This window comes from Siniperca chuatsi, linkage group LG14 (assembly GCF_020085105.1).
Source record: "Siniperca chuatsi isolate FFG_IHB_CAS linkage group LG14, ASM2008510v1, whole genome shotgun sequence".
NCBI lineage: Eukaryota > Metazoa > Chordata > Actinopteri > Centrarchiformes > Sinipercidae > Siniperca > Siniperca chuatsi.
The window spans coordinates 24,085,933-24,101,970 of record NC_058055.1 but is presented as its reverse complement, the minus strand read 5'-3'; the positions used below and the strand labels follow the sequence as shown (position 1 = coordinate 24,101,970).

Below are 16,038 nucleotides of genomic sequence, written 5' to 3'. Positions count from 1 at the left end.
TTTGATAAGAGACTTAAAAGAAGACACTGACTCAGACAACCTAATTTCTTCCGGCAAGTTGTTCCAGAGCCTTGGGGCCCTGGTGGCAAAAACTCTGTCCCCCTTAGTTTTCATCCTGGACTCAGGAACAGACAGAAGACCCCTGCCCAAAGATCTCAAGCTATGTGAAGGTTCATAGGGGATTAAAAGGTCTAAAATATAATCTGGGGCCAGGCCATGAAGAGTCTTAAAAGTAATAAACAAGATCTTAAAATCAACCCTAAAACACACAAGGAGCCAATGTAAAGAGGCTAAAACAGGTGTGATGTGGTCGTACTTCTTGGTCCTGGTTAACAGCCTAGCAGCTGTTTTGTACAGTCTGCAGTCGTGTCAAAGTTTTTTGATTAAGACAAGTGAACAGGCTGTTACAATAATCGAGGCGTGAGGAGATAAAAGCACGTACAACAGTTTCACTAAGATTTAAAATAGATCTGATTTTTGCAATGTTTCTGAGGTAATAAAAACATGATTGGACAAGCTTAGTGATGTTGCTCAAAACAAATTGCTATCAAACAGGGCACCAAGATTTCTTGCAACAGGCTTGATATGTTGTGACAGGTTACCAGTAGATGGCAGTATTTGTTTAGTGATGTGTTGGGGCCCAATAACAAGGATTTCAGTTTTATTTGAGTTGAGCTGTAGAAAATTTATCAACATCCAATTTTTTATGTCAGACAGGCAGGCCTGCAGAGAACTCAGCGTACTGAGGTCAGTGGGTTTGACAGGGAGGTACAACTGTGTGTCATCTGCATAACAATGAAAAGAAATCCCATGTCTGCGGATGACATCACCCAAGGGAAGCATGTATAAGGAGAACAGTATTGGTCCCAGAATTGAACCTTGAGGCACACCACAGTTGATATGGGAAAAGGATGACATTAAGTTATTAATGGCAGAATGACAGAATTTCCTATTGGACAAATAAGATGAGAACCAGTCTAGTGCAGTGCCAGATACGCCCACCCAGTGCCTCAGTCTATCTAGAAGAACGCCATGATCAATAGTGTCAAAGGCACTTAAGTCCAGCAGCAAAAGAATTTATTGTGTTGTGTTTTTAATAGCTTTTGAACAACAATGGAGCTCTGTGGCACAGAAGAATAAGATATATCAGGCAACACAGACAAAACTTGTTAGTTGGGTCAATACATTGCTCGCTTTGGTCTTTTCGTGGGATTTGTTGAAAGTAATAAGAATATAATGTCCATAAATTGAGAACTCCTGTTTACCTGAAGGGTCTGAGAAAGTTTGACAAAGTCCTTCTGAACCTGCTCGCTGACATCCAGCTCTGTTTGCAGCCGCTGAGCTTTGTCTTTCTCATCAAAGACCTGACTCTCTAGTGCACTCTGCAGAGAAAACACACACACACACACACACAAATTAGAAAGGCTAAATGGAGCCAATAAACTGCAATAAAAAATCGTCAACATTACAGAAGAACTGAAATAAATATTTAACTGGAAAACATTTACTGAATAATTTAAAATGATGTAGACTGTGCATTACTGTCTGAATGAGCACTTCAGTGTGATCAGAGCAGTTGTAGTACAAATGGCTCTGGATTTTTCTAAAATGCTGTAAAATATATACAGGTTCTCTCTTGCACACAAAGCACATCATGCTCAACTTCATCTAACATAATACCGCTATTTTTTTTTAAAGAAAATACTATATAATGCACCTCTTACAACATTAATTGAAGCATTCTCTATAAATTCTTGTTGTCATAGATGATAAAGTGAGGTTGAGAAATATGAGCTGCTTGGTGGATTAGATGTTTATATTCTGGCAGATCCCGACTAGAAAAGGATTCTGTCCTAACATATATAATAGTATCTGCTACACTCTGATATTATTGGTCACAGTAACATTTTGGGTAGAGTTTGGTTTGGGAGGGCTACAGGTAAATGTGACACTGACCTTTGCAGTGGTAAGCTCTTTGAGCTGCTGCTCCAGGCTGATCCTCAGGCCCTGGATGCTCTCCAGTGTCTCAGTCTTCTCTGCTAGACTGCTCTTCAACTACATAAACAACATATATAAAAGGTAATATATATATCAATAATACACAAAGGTTCTGCAAATAATACATTACACCAAGAGTCTACAACTGAAAGGAGGGAAAGAGGGCAATGTTGTTGCAATTTGGGTTGAACTGATCTGCAAGATCAGGGGAGATTAAAGTATTTTGTCTTGTTTTTAAAGTTTTACGTGCAGGATTGGAAAACGTCCGACTTTGCCGCCCTCCAGTGGTAGCATCAAAAAGACACTGTAGCAGATTCTCAATATTAAAGCTGCATTAGTTGATTTTTTTGGCCACTTGGGGGCAGCAGAACAAGCTGAAAACACAACGTTTGACTGATTCATGTCATATAATCATCTTATAAATCATGTTATGTTGAACTTGTTAATCATTGGCCACCATTTTTGGTCTCCAACAACTACTAAGAAAAATATCTGGCTCTTTTGCTGCTAAATGCTCCATTATGTTCACCAGCTAGTCGCTACCTTTGTTTAGCAGTGTCCAAAATCACTCCCTATTTACTATACAGTGCACTATATTTACTGTCCGCCATTTTATTTGAATTCCAAGTGTGGAATTTACGCTCTATATCAGTGCTCTCAAAAATTCCCACAATGCCACAAAAAAAGTTGTGTCGACAGCATGCACAATACTTTCTTCCCCAAATGCAATGAGTTGCATTTTTATAGATGTGAAAATTACAGTTGTCACACCTGTCAGCAATGACGTAAAATATTGATGATGGACAAGTGTCTGAAATGTCAATTTACTGCTCACTATAGAGTAAACTACTGAGTGTCAGTAGACGTACATCGGGTTCGTCCTGCGGCTGGAAACAACGCTGATGAGAGCACTGAGACTGAACCAAAACAGTGAATCTGTGGGCCAAAAAACCAAAATAATAAACTAAAAGAAGCTAAAATGCTCAATAGAGCTGAGGGGAACTGTAGCGTCGGGCGCTAATTTTATGTGGATTCGTCACTACAAGCGATCCCTTTCACACTACATGCAATCATTTGACCAATAAATATATGTAAATAAATATAAATAAATATAACCGATAAATATAATGTTAATATAAATATATTGATTAATGCAGCTTTAAAAATCAAGAGCAAAAAAAACTTGATCTCTTGTTACAATCGAAGATAAACCTTCATTGACCACATGAGGTCTTTTGACAAAATAAATGGCATGTACATTAGAGAAAGCTCTGTAAGCGACTATGTTTCCACACTGAGGTGTAATACTGTGCTGCATCACAGAGTAATTACCTGCTCCTTCTCCGCTTTTATTCGCTCCAGCTCAGTCTTCAGACTGGAGAAAGATGCTGTGGGAAGGAGACATCATTAGAGGATCATACTGTACACATCTGAATCTGAAAGCCCAGATATTCTCTCTAAAGTATTACGTGGTCTCTTGAAAATAATTTGGCAATTCATGAATAATACAACAAAGCTGCAGCTTTGCTGAAAGATACTCTTTGAGTTTGGCTTGTGTGAAACAGACAGTAAGAGAGCTACACAACAAACCCTATAAGCTAATATGCCGACTGAGGCCGGCTGAGCCTTCAAGCAAACATGAAACACTGACATTTAATGGCTACATTGATTTTTTTTGGGCGCTCTGCTCATTGGTCACTTTAAAAGTGAAGAGAACTGGTACCAAAGTCATCTCTGTGTCTCCAGAAGATGTCAGGTGTGAATTCCCATGTTTCAGCATCCGACCGAACGTGGTACATTTCATTGTTTGTAAATTAAAAACAGCAAGAAAACAACTTTTTTTAGTTTGTGCTCACAGCCTTTCAGGCAGAGAAATATTCCGCAAATGTTCCAAACAGTTCCATTTTACTGTCAAAAGGGACTATTTTGTTTTTTTTTTAGGATTAAACTAGAGCTGAAACAATTAGTTGATTAATCAATCGACGGAAAATTAACTTAACAAATATGATAAGAAATATATGTTATAATATCAAATTTTTTCAGTACTTCCCAGCAGGATATAACAACAATTCCTTAAGATGAAATCAAATGAATGCAACCTAGACAAGATAAGTGGCATAAAATGGATGGATTAACCAATTAAAAATAATCAGTTAATTTAAGTCTTTGCTAAAAATCGTCATTTGCCCATTATGATTCAATGAGCTTCCAAACTGCTGTAGCTAGAAGTAGTGATAGTGATTGCTACAGGTCTGATGGTGCCAACTGAAACACCACAAAATAGGATTGAACAGCCTCCTGCAGCACAAATTTACTGTCAAAACAATCACACTATTAGTTTATAAATGTGTAACGTCTCCTGACAAATGTAAGACTTTTTAATACCTTCTAAGGCTTTTTTTTTGTGAAGTCAATGCTTTTTTAGGCATTTCAAGACCTGCAGATACCCTGGAAGACGTCACCTTGGGCTCTCAGAACTTGTGATTGGAATTTTCACTTTTTTTTCCTTTTACATTTCATAGGCTAAACGATTAATTGATTAAAATAAATTGAAAAAATAATCGTAAGCTTAATGAATAATTGTTAGCTGCGGCCTTAGTTTAAACGGCATGTTAATGTTACACCAGAAAAAAAAAAAAACTGTTAAACAAAAACAGAGACAATTTGGACACCAAATCTCTCATCACACACTGGATAATGTGATCAATAAGCTAAAGCTCCAAACAAGTAAATGTAGTCCTTTCAGTAAACAACTACACACTTGTAAGGTTTAAGTTGTGAGTGCACACATACTGTTTTACTAAGCTGCCCAACAGTGTTACTTATCAACAGGATATACAAACAACCTTGATATAACATCTGAATTTACACTGAAACACGTTAAGACCAATCTGTGGGGCAGGACAACATTGAGTAATTATCTATCAATGTTCATTTTAGCTGTTCCAAGACAGTTCAAAACATGTGAGGGAACGCGCTATGTTGTAGGCTTTACTACAGTTATTAGTCCGACAGCTACGCCATAAACACACACATACAAGCAGTTAAAGTGGGTTTGTTCAAAGTGTTTGTCATACCTTCCAAGATGTCTGAATGAATGGTCAATGGAGAAGAAACAAAAGCAGAAACAGAAGAGAATGTAAAAAATGTCCAGAAAATGAAAAATATGTATGCTGGATACATCCCCACAGAAGAGTTTTAAAAAGTTTGTTTGCTGAAGTTTTACTACAAATGTTTGGTTAGATATCTACCGTACAGCTGATCAGTGATTAGTCAATGATCTAACTGGACAGTTAAATTGAGTCTTACCTATCTCCTCCTTACAGCCCTCGATCTCCAGCTGCAGAGTGTCCTCCAGGTTTTCCTTCAGACACTGCTCCGCCTGGATCTGCTCCTTCAGAAACAGAATCTCAGCTTTCAGCTTCTCCTCCATGTGATCAGCAGACGTCCGTAACGTCACCAGGTCCTCACGCAGCCTCAACACCAGGCCATGTAGCTCCTGAAGAAGAATGAAACTACATTACAGGCATCAATGCGGGGAATCATCGTCATAAAGCACAATTTGGTTAGGACAAAGCACAAATCAAAAGGAAATTATTATGGAAGGAGTTTGCAGACTTTCTTCCTTTAAATGTCCGGTGAAAATGTAGCAGGAAAATGTGATGTTGTATGCTGATGACTTACACCTCTATATCTATATGGTGAAAACATCTAAACTAAAATAAAGATATATTGCACTATATGCAAAGTATTCACCATTACACCATAGAATTTGTCTGCATTTCCTGGTAGTGTTTTGACAAAAATACACTCTCATTCTATTTAAGGTTGTAACGGTTCTTAAATCAAGACCGAATCCATGATACAAAACGTCCACAGTCTTGCGTCGCGGTTCAGTCTTCCAAAACTGCCCCTTCTGTTGTTTTAGCACAGGGCTGTTTTAAATAACTAATTAATTAAAATGGGTTGCACCACACATTAGTATTTAGATAGAGATTAGCTGTCACTAAATAGTTACACCTAATAACTGCCAGGTGTAACTTGTGTAGCTGATTGTAAATGGGGGACATTTAAATTACATTAATTAAAACATCAAATTACAAAATGTTACACCAATACCTTCACACTGAATGACCAGACAAAGGTGGTTAAGCTATAATAATACTAAAAACAGATATTTGTCCATGTATGTATGATTAAATAAAACTACACAGGATTGGCAGTTAAGTTTAATATATGACTTGACCCCTAAATTGTTTATATTTCTAAGTTATATTGCAGCTGGTGATGCTGTAGTGACTTCCTATTTACACTGTTGCCTGTTACTTAGGTTTTTACTAACTAAAACATTCCTTAAAGCTTTGTTTATACTCGCGGGAGACACCGTGGCGCGTGCAGAGATGCGAGCATGCATAGAGGCGTTTATGCTCAACACACTGTCCGTTGCATACTTTACTACACTTTCCTACAAAATGTCTTATCTTTTGCCAGTGTGGTGGCGACCTCTCTCCATGAATTGTCATTTGGCTGTCCCTGTGGTCTCTGAAAGAAGGGTGGTAGATGTGTTTGTAGAGGCTAACCTGCTCAGCCAGCTTCGGCGTCCATGTTGAAATGAAAAGCACACAGGGCACCTAGTTACAAAAATTCAGAGATGCACGACCAAGCTCTGCAACAGCTTGCAGCCCAACGCAAAAGGCGCGATGATGTCATTTTTGCCCCGCAGACCGTCTCACCAGGGAGACAGCGGTGACCATAAACCAGGCTAAAGTTTTAATGGTGCAACCCTATTTAGTCAATCACTAGTTTGAAAGTAACTAGTAGTAACTAAGAAATTAGGAATGACTTCATAATAGAGTAATGGATGTAAGAATATCTCGTGCAACTCAATCCAGACCTTATTCAAACTCTAGTAGGCGACCAAGTGCATGACATCTTTCTATACTTGCAGTATCTTGATGACAAATGCTTAGAGGTACATTAAAAAAACTAAAATATGAATAGTGAGACACTGCATCAGTTCTCCCTCGTATTTACATGATTTTCGGTATCTTGATACAGTAAATACAGATTTAAATGTTATGTGAGCAGCTTGTTCAACCACCAACAAGTTTAAAATGTCAGTGGATCATCGGTGCTACTCCACCTCCATTAAAGCAGGGGCCCACTCTGCCAGATATATTGCCAGAGCGTGATTCAGCAAGAGGCTAAGAGTAACAGTGTGGGAGGAGATATGTGTGTGTTTTAGGGAGGAGAGCACACAGTTGTAAAAAATAAAGATGGTATTCTCATCTTGTCCGAAAGCTCAAAATAAGCAATGGTGCCATTAATCATGATGAGATCATTAATATATTAAATTAACAATGAGATAATGGAGTGACAAAGGCCCTACCACTGAAGCAATTAGCTTCTGACCGCTACACAGCAGGGATTATTTTTCTATAATTTGGTGTCAGTTTCCCCACTCTCTATGTGGCATGCATGGGGAAACCAGTGCTCATGCTATAACAGTTTTTAAATTAAGTGCAGACTCTGCCTACCAAGAGCAGCTGGCTGTTTACTTACAAATCATCTCCTCATATGAACACAAATTATACAAATGCAATTTGAGCATGGAAATCCATTCTTGATTTTGGGATTAGTATGTGTGACAAAATAATCTCAACTCTAGGTCCACTTACTGTGTGTCATAAATTCTATTACACCCATAAACCCCTTAGTCACCACTGCTTTACAGCTTGAAATACATCATGTGTTCTGTTCACTGAAGAAGACCGCAAGATGCTGTGGAAAGCTCCAAAAAAGGTAGTGAGTGGACCTTGAGTTGAGATAACGTTTGTCAGATTAACTTCTATCACCCATACTTGTTGACCAATTGTTGAATGTCACAAAGTACATTTATTCAAGTCCTGTAATTAAGCACAATTTTTAGATATTTGTACTTTACTTGAATACCATTATATGCTACTTAAACTTTTCAGAGGGAAATGTTGTACGTTTTACTCCATTTATTTCACAGCTTTAGTTACTAGTTATTTTGTTTATTAACATTTCATGTACAAAAATCAACTTAATGTCAATTTAAACATAAAAATAAGATGCACTAGTATAAATTAACTACCAAATAGTATATAAATATAAGTAAAAAATTATTATTTATTATATTGAATTTTATATTATTAATTTTTGCACAGACCAAGGGCTGGGGATTTTGTCCACCATCACTTTTATTGAAATTGCTTTAAGAAGGGATCTGTTAGCGGCCAGTATGGAGAAAGAGAACAACAGTGCTTTCAATCATGTACATATGGATTGTTTTAAGACACTTAAAAAAAATGTGAACCCCTCCTTTAAAATTAGCGCCACCTTGACCAACCATGACAATGAAATGCTACTTACATATTAATGTGTCACTAATAATGATCCAATAATAAAATATATAATATGACACTCATGTGGGTAATTTTTCTGTATATACTTCTGTACTTAAGTAACATTTTTAATGCAGGACTTTTACATGTAACTTAGTATTTCTACATTGTGGTATTTTATAGCACTTTATTATACCCTTATCTAATCTTAACCTTGAATTTCTAATCTTTATGTAAATTCATCCTAATGATAAGGGCTGCCTCACTAGCTAACTAGAGTTTCAGTACTAACACCAAAACAATACTTTTTCAATGCATTACTTTGAGAAATTAAAACATTTAACAAAAGAAGTCAAAGTTCTCAAATGTTATCTGAAGGCAAGCAGCTTTACAAGAACTATACCGAAAGAAAATACAGTCTAAAATTGGCATAATTTTGATTTAAATCTGGAACTATTGGATCAAACAATAAGAAAACAAGATTAGATGAATACTCCCTACGACTGATGCTAATGTTGAGTTTGAAAGATGCGATTTGGGCTTCTCGTACTTGAAAAGTATTGGGCATCTGGAAGTCCTCTTGTTGCTGTAGTTCTACGTGCAGCCTGTGTTTTCCCTGCAGGCTCTCGTTGTCTCTCTGCAGTCGGCTTAGTTCATCTGCCACCTGCTCCCTCGACTTCACCAGCACCGCCTGAAACAAACAAACAAAATAAATCACTCCATCTCATCATGTGTCTGTTAGTCTGTCATATGGAAGCAGCACCACTTCAACACCTGGTGAAGAGTGACTCACCGGCCAGTGTCTACTTTTAAAGCCATCTGATTCTCCCTGCAGAGCTATCATTTTTCAACATTATGACAGTAATAAGACCCATATCCCTTTAGATCAAAGCCAAAAGCAGCAAAAATCCCATTTTTCCTGGCAGACAAGTTTGTTTGCAAAGATTTTTAACGCCACACTTGAAGTGTGTGGTATGACACAGCTCACAGATGCACATTCATTATTGAGAATGTTTCTGTCTCACATACTTCTTGTTTTTCCCCCTCACAATTTGGACAACAATCTGCTAGAAAAATTAAGTGCAGTTACATTACTTAGCAATGCATATAGCGTTTTTTGCAGTGATGTACAGTGTACAAATCTGTACATTTGTGTTGTTGTTGGATGTGCAATGTTTGGACATATTTCACTTACAAGTAAAAAAAAATCCTGTAGCCAAGAGCGCCATCGTGTCAGCAAATATTTGTGGTTAGGAGGAACAGTGATGTTACGCAACATTTCCATTTTAATCCCAAAAAAGTGACTATTTTGTTTATTTTTTAGGGTTTAAACTAGACCTGAAACACTAAGGCGATTAATCAATTAGTGTACTGAGACAGAAAATGAATCGATTACAACGTAGATAATTGATATATGTTACACTATGCTTCTAAAAATGTTCTGACTTTCTGTTTTTATATTATTTTAAATTAAACATATTTGGGTCGGGGACTATTGGTTGGACAAAACAAGACATCCAAAGAGCTCACCTTGGGCTCTCAAAACTTGTCTTGGAAATTTTTACAATTTTTTACATTTTACACTTTAGTTAACAATGCATATGGCAACTTTTTTTAAGTAAATTTTATAGCACGTTATCATACTTTTTTCTTATCTTAACCTTGAATTTCTCATCTTATTGTATTCCTTCCTATCACTATCCAATTAAATCTCACCTACTTGTAGTGATGTACAATGTACAAATCTGTTCATTTCTGTTGTTGTTGGTTGTGCCACTTTCAGACATATTTAACTTCATTTTTACAAGTAAAAAATCCTGTAGCCAAGAGCTCCATCGTGACAGCAACTATTTATGGTAGAGAGGAACAGTGGCGTTACTGCCACAGAGGCAGAGAAAAGTAAATCCAAAATACAAGCTGCAATTCAGTTTGGCTGCATGACTGATAACCACGCTAGAGCCTGATATCAAAACAAAAAAACTGGTATGCTTATTTGAAGGGCTAAAGTCTTGCCAGCATTAGCAGACTCTGACATTAGAAGGAACAAGAGATCCAAACACAGCTGGCAAGAACGAGCGACAGAGGGCTAATGGAAGAAAATGCTGCTCACCATCTGTTCCTGTGTGTTCCTCTTAGCGTCACTGAAGGCCTGTTGTAGTGTGCTGAGCAGCGTTTCTGACTCCTGGACTCTTTGCAGGAGGGCGGACACCTACAACACAGAAAAAACATAGCTAAGACAAGAGAAAGCCTTCAAAAAGATCTTTGGACTATAGTTAGAAATGCTGAATATGCGTTATGCATACATTAAAATAAAAACGTAGAGTTCATGCTTTTGTGTACACTGTTGTCATCTTTTACCATACACCACACAGATCATACACTCACAAAATGAATTACACACCTGCATTGACTTGTAGTGCTGAATAAAGTGTGTTAAGTGGCATTAAGTGATTTAGTGATGGTTTGTTTGACTGTTAGAAGAGGTAATAAAAACCAAACACAAGTTAATCTCTCTTTTGAGAGCACTTGCATAAAAGTACAAAACTACCAGCTAATTACCACAAAGTAGATATCAAAGGCCAATACTATAGCTTAGGAACTACTCTGTAGCACAAATCAGCAGTTGCAGGGACAGCTGACCATCCTGGTTTTAAACGGCTTCAGACGCCACACTGTACCACAGTGTTTGTACCAGTTGTGACCAGTTCCACAGCTGTGACATCTGTCTAAAACTAAACTGGGGTTTGTGAACTGACAAATAGAGTTCCCACACAAAAGGCTGTGGTCAATGTGACAGGGCCTGTAACACCCTCAACTGCACTGCAAGATCCTTGCAAAGTCGGCCTTACTGTTATCAAATCATAGATAATGATAAAAAATTATCCCTTTCCTTGGTAACAGAGTTTCCCCACACATACACTTTACTTGGGTGGGCCGCCGAGGTATATTAATGGCTGCCAAAGTATATTTTGCGACACATTTTAGCATTTTTATTATTTTATCCGTCCGAGAGAATGACGCCATACGCGAACGATTAACTAGTGGAAAATCTCACCTCACTCTACCCCTCCCATGCGGTCTGCTGACAATCGCACATGCTATGCAGACGAACACACACAGAGATAGTCTCCTGTTTATGTAGTCCTACTTATGCCGTTGTTTTGTTAAAGCTTGTAAGTGCACCTGAAAAAGTAGTCCATGAGTAAACACTAAAATAAGGTGGAGAATTAAGTAGAATTAAAATGATGAAATAAGAAATAACTAAGGGTGCTCCGATCAGGATTTTTTTGGCTGCACAGGAGCCGGCCCTGAGCACCAGAGCAATAGAGTCCCAGATCTACCACACCAGACAAGACCCAAGGTGTAGGCTGTGCAAAGAGGCCCCTGAGACAATCCAGCACATAACTGCAGGGTGAAAGATGCTGGCAGGGAAAGCATACATGGAGTGCCATAACCAAGTGGCTGGCATAGTGTACAGGAACATCTGCATGGAGTATGGACTGGAAACCTCAAGGTCAAAGTAGGAAACACCTCCAAAGGTGGTAGAGAATGACCGAGCCAAGATCCTGTGGGACTTCCAGATTCAGACTGACAGAATGGTAATGGCAAACCAACCAGACATCGTGGTGGTGGACAAACAGCAGAGGAAAGCCGTTGTGGTTGACGTGGCAATACCAGTGATGCCACGTGATGGCAACATCAGGAAAAAGGAACATGAGAAACTAGAGAAATACCAAGGGCTCAGAGAAGAGCTGGAGAAGGCTTGGAAGGTGAAGGCGACAGTGGTGCTCGTGGTCATCGGAGCACTCGGGACAGTGACCCCCAAACTGGAGGAGTGGCTACAGCAGATCCCTGGAAGAACACTACCAATACACATCTCGGTCCAGAAAAGTGCAGTACTAGGAACAGCAAAGATCCTGCGCAGAACCCTCAAGCTCCCAGGCTTCTGGTAGAGGACCCGAGCTCGAAGGATGAGACCACCCGCGGAGGGTGAAGGACAAAGTTTTAATATTTTATTTATTTATTTATTTATTTATTTACTTACATTATATATATATATCATTCTGTGGGAAATACTGCAACACTTTATTTTAAAGTAGAGGCTGTCACATTGTGTAGGTTTTAGAAAACACTTTCCTTGTGAGTCACTGGAATCTATTTTCATGATGAAAGGTGTAAAGGTGTGAAAAGTGTGGCAGGTTCTTTACAGACTTGCTTTACTGGTGGCCCGAGGTGCATTCAGGGTGCACATGGGAACAGAGTGAGATAAGGAAGAAGCCATTATCACACATTATTAGTGAGCGTGTTAGCAGTTTGTTAGGTACTATTAACAATGAAGGCCAATCACATCATCTGGTATTGTGTTGCCACTAGTTAAAAAAAATTACATTAGAGTGGGTTAAGATTTAATAATGAAGAAGAAATAAAAATAGACAAGAAATTCAAGGTTAAGATGAGAGAAGAGTATGATTATATAAAATCAAGATTTCCTAAAAACGATTTTGATAACCAATTAATCTTAATTAAAATTAAGCCATTTTTCAAGCAAAAATGCCCAAAAATTCAGCTTCTCAGGTGTGAGCATTTGCTACTTTTGTCTTATGTGATATTAAATTGAATATCTTTGAGTTTTAGACTGTTAGTCGGACAAAACAAGACATTTGAAGATGTCACATTGGGGTTAAGGAATTTCCAACAGGCATTTTTCACTGTTTTCTGACATTTTATAAACCAAATGATTAATTGATCAATCGAGAAAATAAGCAGATTAATCAATAATGAAAATAATTGTTAGCTGCCGCCCTGGCTGTGTTTACATGCAACAATAATGTCACTACTGTATTAAGTATTAAGTAGCAGTACCTCATAATAATCCTGTTAACCATCAACAAATCATTCTATATCAAATTGTTGTTTGTGGTCACAGCAGTGTGAAACTGAAGCAACACACTTATGATTCTGCTGTACCACATCCTGCTCGTCATCTCGTCAGGTCTACTAAATAAAAAATGTGATGCTTCAGGCACTAGTTTTATCAGATCTGCTGGAAAGAGGATGAGTCATGCTGATGTTGCTCTGGTAACCTGCTGTTGTTGGATAAGGAGAGTGAATCATTACAGATACCATTAATAAAGTCAGAACAGATTAACAGCGGGCGATTTATGTGATTTAAACGCTTTCTACATGGACTGGCCTTTGGGAGGTCACTGTCACTCCTGATTACTGTTTCTGCACAAACTGTACTGGAATACTAAGATATAAACAGCCGGTTTGACGTGCACAAGAGCACATAATTTTTTGTGGTTATTTTGCAATTATTTTGGGTCTAGTTGCTCATGATTTTATCACTGAAAATGATTGTTGTGAGATTGTTTGAAAGACTGCAGAGGGGACCACACACCAGCTGCTTTCAGATGGCTGTAAAGTGAGTTAATCAGCTAAAAAGGGGGGAATTCATACAGCATAACTGCCATAAGTTTAGAGCTGAAACAATTAATGTCGATTGACAGAAAATTAATCGACAAATTTGATAGTTAATCAATGGTTTCAGTCATTTTTAAAAGCAAAAACCTGGTTAAATAAAGGATTTGTAAAAGAAACTATGAAACTACTAACTATATGATGTTACCTTGAGCTCTGGGGAATTAAATTTGGGCAATTTTTTAAAAACAAAACTACAAATAAAGAAAATAATCGGCAGATTGATCGATAATGAAAAACAACAATTACTAGCAGCCCTACAACTGGAATAAAACCATATTCTTACTGTGAATTTAGATGCAATAACTGATAAACTCTCTCCCTCCTCCCGCAGTGGTTAAGTCATCAAAATAGCAAACCAGTGTTAATTGAGAAAAAATCTCCCACTGTGCAGGTGCAAAGCTACTTTGGGTAATGCACCTGCAAATAGATAGTGCCTATGCTCTGGCACACTCTAAAACAGGATGTCAACACCTTCACTACTTTTAAAACATTATTAGTCGCAAGTACTGAACTGTTGTTCTCTCCCTTCCACCAAGTCACTGCACTAGACCTTGGCACATAGCCTGCAAATAATTATTCAGATGTAATAGACATAGGCATAATGAACATCATCCAAGCAGAAACCAGATTTTATGACCAAGAAAGTCTATATTTAACTAACTAGGTAGATGTAAGGACCGGTAACAACATTAATACTTGATTAATTCTTTGATCACATTCGAAAATATGAGTCAGTTCTCTTTCTCAGAGGTTTTCAAACTGAAAGGACCCCCTGGGGAGGCATGGGAGAGTTGAGGAGGGGGCGTAGAAGGAGAGAAACAAGGTAAAGATAATGCGTAAGGTGAAAGGTAGAGGTGCTGGTGTTCTGAAAATAGCGTGAAGTTAGTTATTAAAGTTTGGCCTGCTGATTTGGCCCACTTGGATTCAGTGTGATTATTTTTGGGGCATTTTTGCCTTTACAAGACTTTATTAGATAGTAACAGCTGCAGAGATAGACAGGAAAGGTGGGAGAGAGAGAGAGGGGATGACATGCAGCAAAGGACTGCCGCTGCGGAAAGGACTCAACCTTAATGGTATGCGCTCTACCAGGTGAGCTACCAGGGCGCCCCCAGTGTGACTTTTAATATCAGAGGATATCATTAATTTCGATGCCTATAGAAAATAAATGTCCATAAATCCGCTTAGACACTTCTTATAACTCCAGAACTTGCCTGAGAATCATCACGTTTTTAAGTTTTCTTCAGTATCAAAGTAATCCAGTGACAGTTGTTTGTACGTCAATGGATACAATGCAAATGGGAACTGCTAATAGCTAATTCTGCACACTTTTAAATGGTGCCAATTTGCCAAAATGAAAAAAATGGGGTTCAAGTTGTAGCCCACAGACTAACTCACTGAATCCATAGCAACAACATTACACTTCCCGTTTACATCCCCCAAAGTATTGTGGGAACTTAAGACAGTCCTGCAGAGCTCATGGGGAATTTAACACAGTGAGACGGAGAATAAACACATACTGTGGAAAGCAACTCAAATAAAAAACAAAAGGTCTCATTTTCCTCTAGCCATTATTCTATCAAAATTAATTGGAAAATGAAATACTGAGATAGAAATTACTTCATAAAAAGTACAGGCTTTAAGTCCACACTGTCAGTTACACATCAAGCACTAAACCAGATATCTGATAGGAATAGAATCAACTTAATCATTTCATTTTCATTGCTTCAAAGTTAGTAATTCATTCAATGTGTCCAAACCTTAGCAGCGGTTTCCTCGTTGCCTAATTTGACGGAATCTTCCAAATTCTGTTTCTCAGTCATCGTCCTCTCAAGCTGATCATTGGCCTGACGTAGCATCACCTGCAGTTTCTTCACCTGGAAGACAATGTGATGGACAATCCCTCTAATGAACATTTTCAAACACAATACCATGCTTCTAAAAAACAATCCACAGTTTGATGTTAAACATTTTTGTAACAAAAAGCTAATTAGGTTACGCCAAAAGACCTGATCTCGTGTCTCAGCCTCTTGCCCCTGGATGGCCTGCAGCTGCTTCTCGTAGTTGGAGCACATATCACAACGTCGCCCGAGCTTCCTGCCAGCATTTTTCACCTGGTGACAGACCAACAAGAACACCATGAAACACCTGACCTTTTCAAACAGCTAAATGGCATGCTCATTAACGACAA

The 16,038-nt window shown here is 38.2% G+C and overlaps 1 protein-coding gene across 2 annotated transcripts in view; it reads right to left on the bottom strand.

Annotated features, from left to right (window-relative positions):
• rabep1 (rabaptin, RAB GTPase binding effector protein 1) overlaps positions 1 to 16,038 on the bottom strand; it is a 35,190-nt gene that overhangs the window by 5,845 nt on the left and 13,307 nt on the right. The window contains exons 10-18 of one of the 2 annotated variants that reach the window (XM_044221416.1): positions 15,857 to 15,961; positions 15,608 to 15,724; positions 10,477 to 10,575; positions 8,917 to 9,057; positions 5,308 to 5,497; positions 5,076 to 5,087; positions 3,331 to 3,386; positions 1,957 to 2,055; positions 1,266 to 1,382 (exon numbers count right to left, since the gene is read on the bottom strand). In XM_044221416.1, the coding sequence (XP_044077351.1) occupies positions 1,266 to 1,382; positions 1,957 to 2,055; positions 3,331 to 3,386; positions 5,076 to 5,087; positions 5,308 to 5,497; positions 8,917 to 9,057; positions 10,477 to 10,575; positions 15,608 to 15,724; positions 15,857 to 15,961 (936 nt within the window). The remainder of the gene's footprint in view (positions 1 to 1,265; positions 1,383 to 1,956; positions 2,056 to 3,330; positions 3,387 to 5,075; positions 5,088 to 5,307; positions 5,498 to 8,916; positions 9,058 to 10,476; positions 10,576 to 15,607; positions 15,725 to 15,856; positions 15,962 to 16,038) is intronic. The other variant, XM_044221417.1, reaches the window with a different exon arrangement.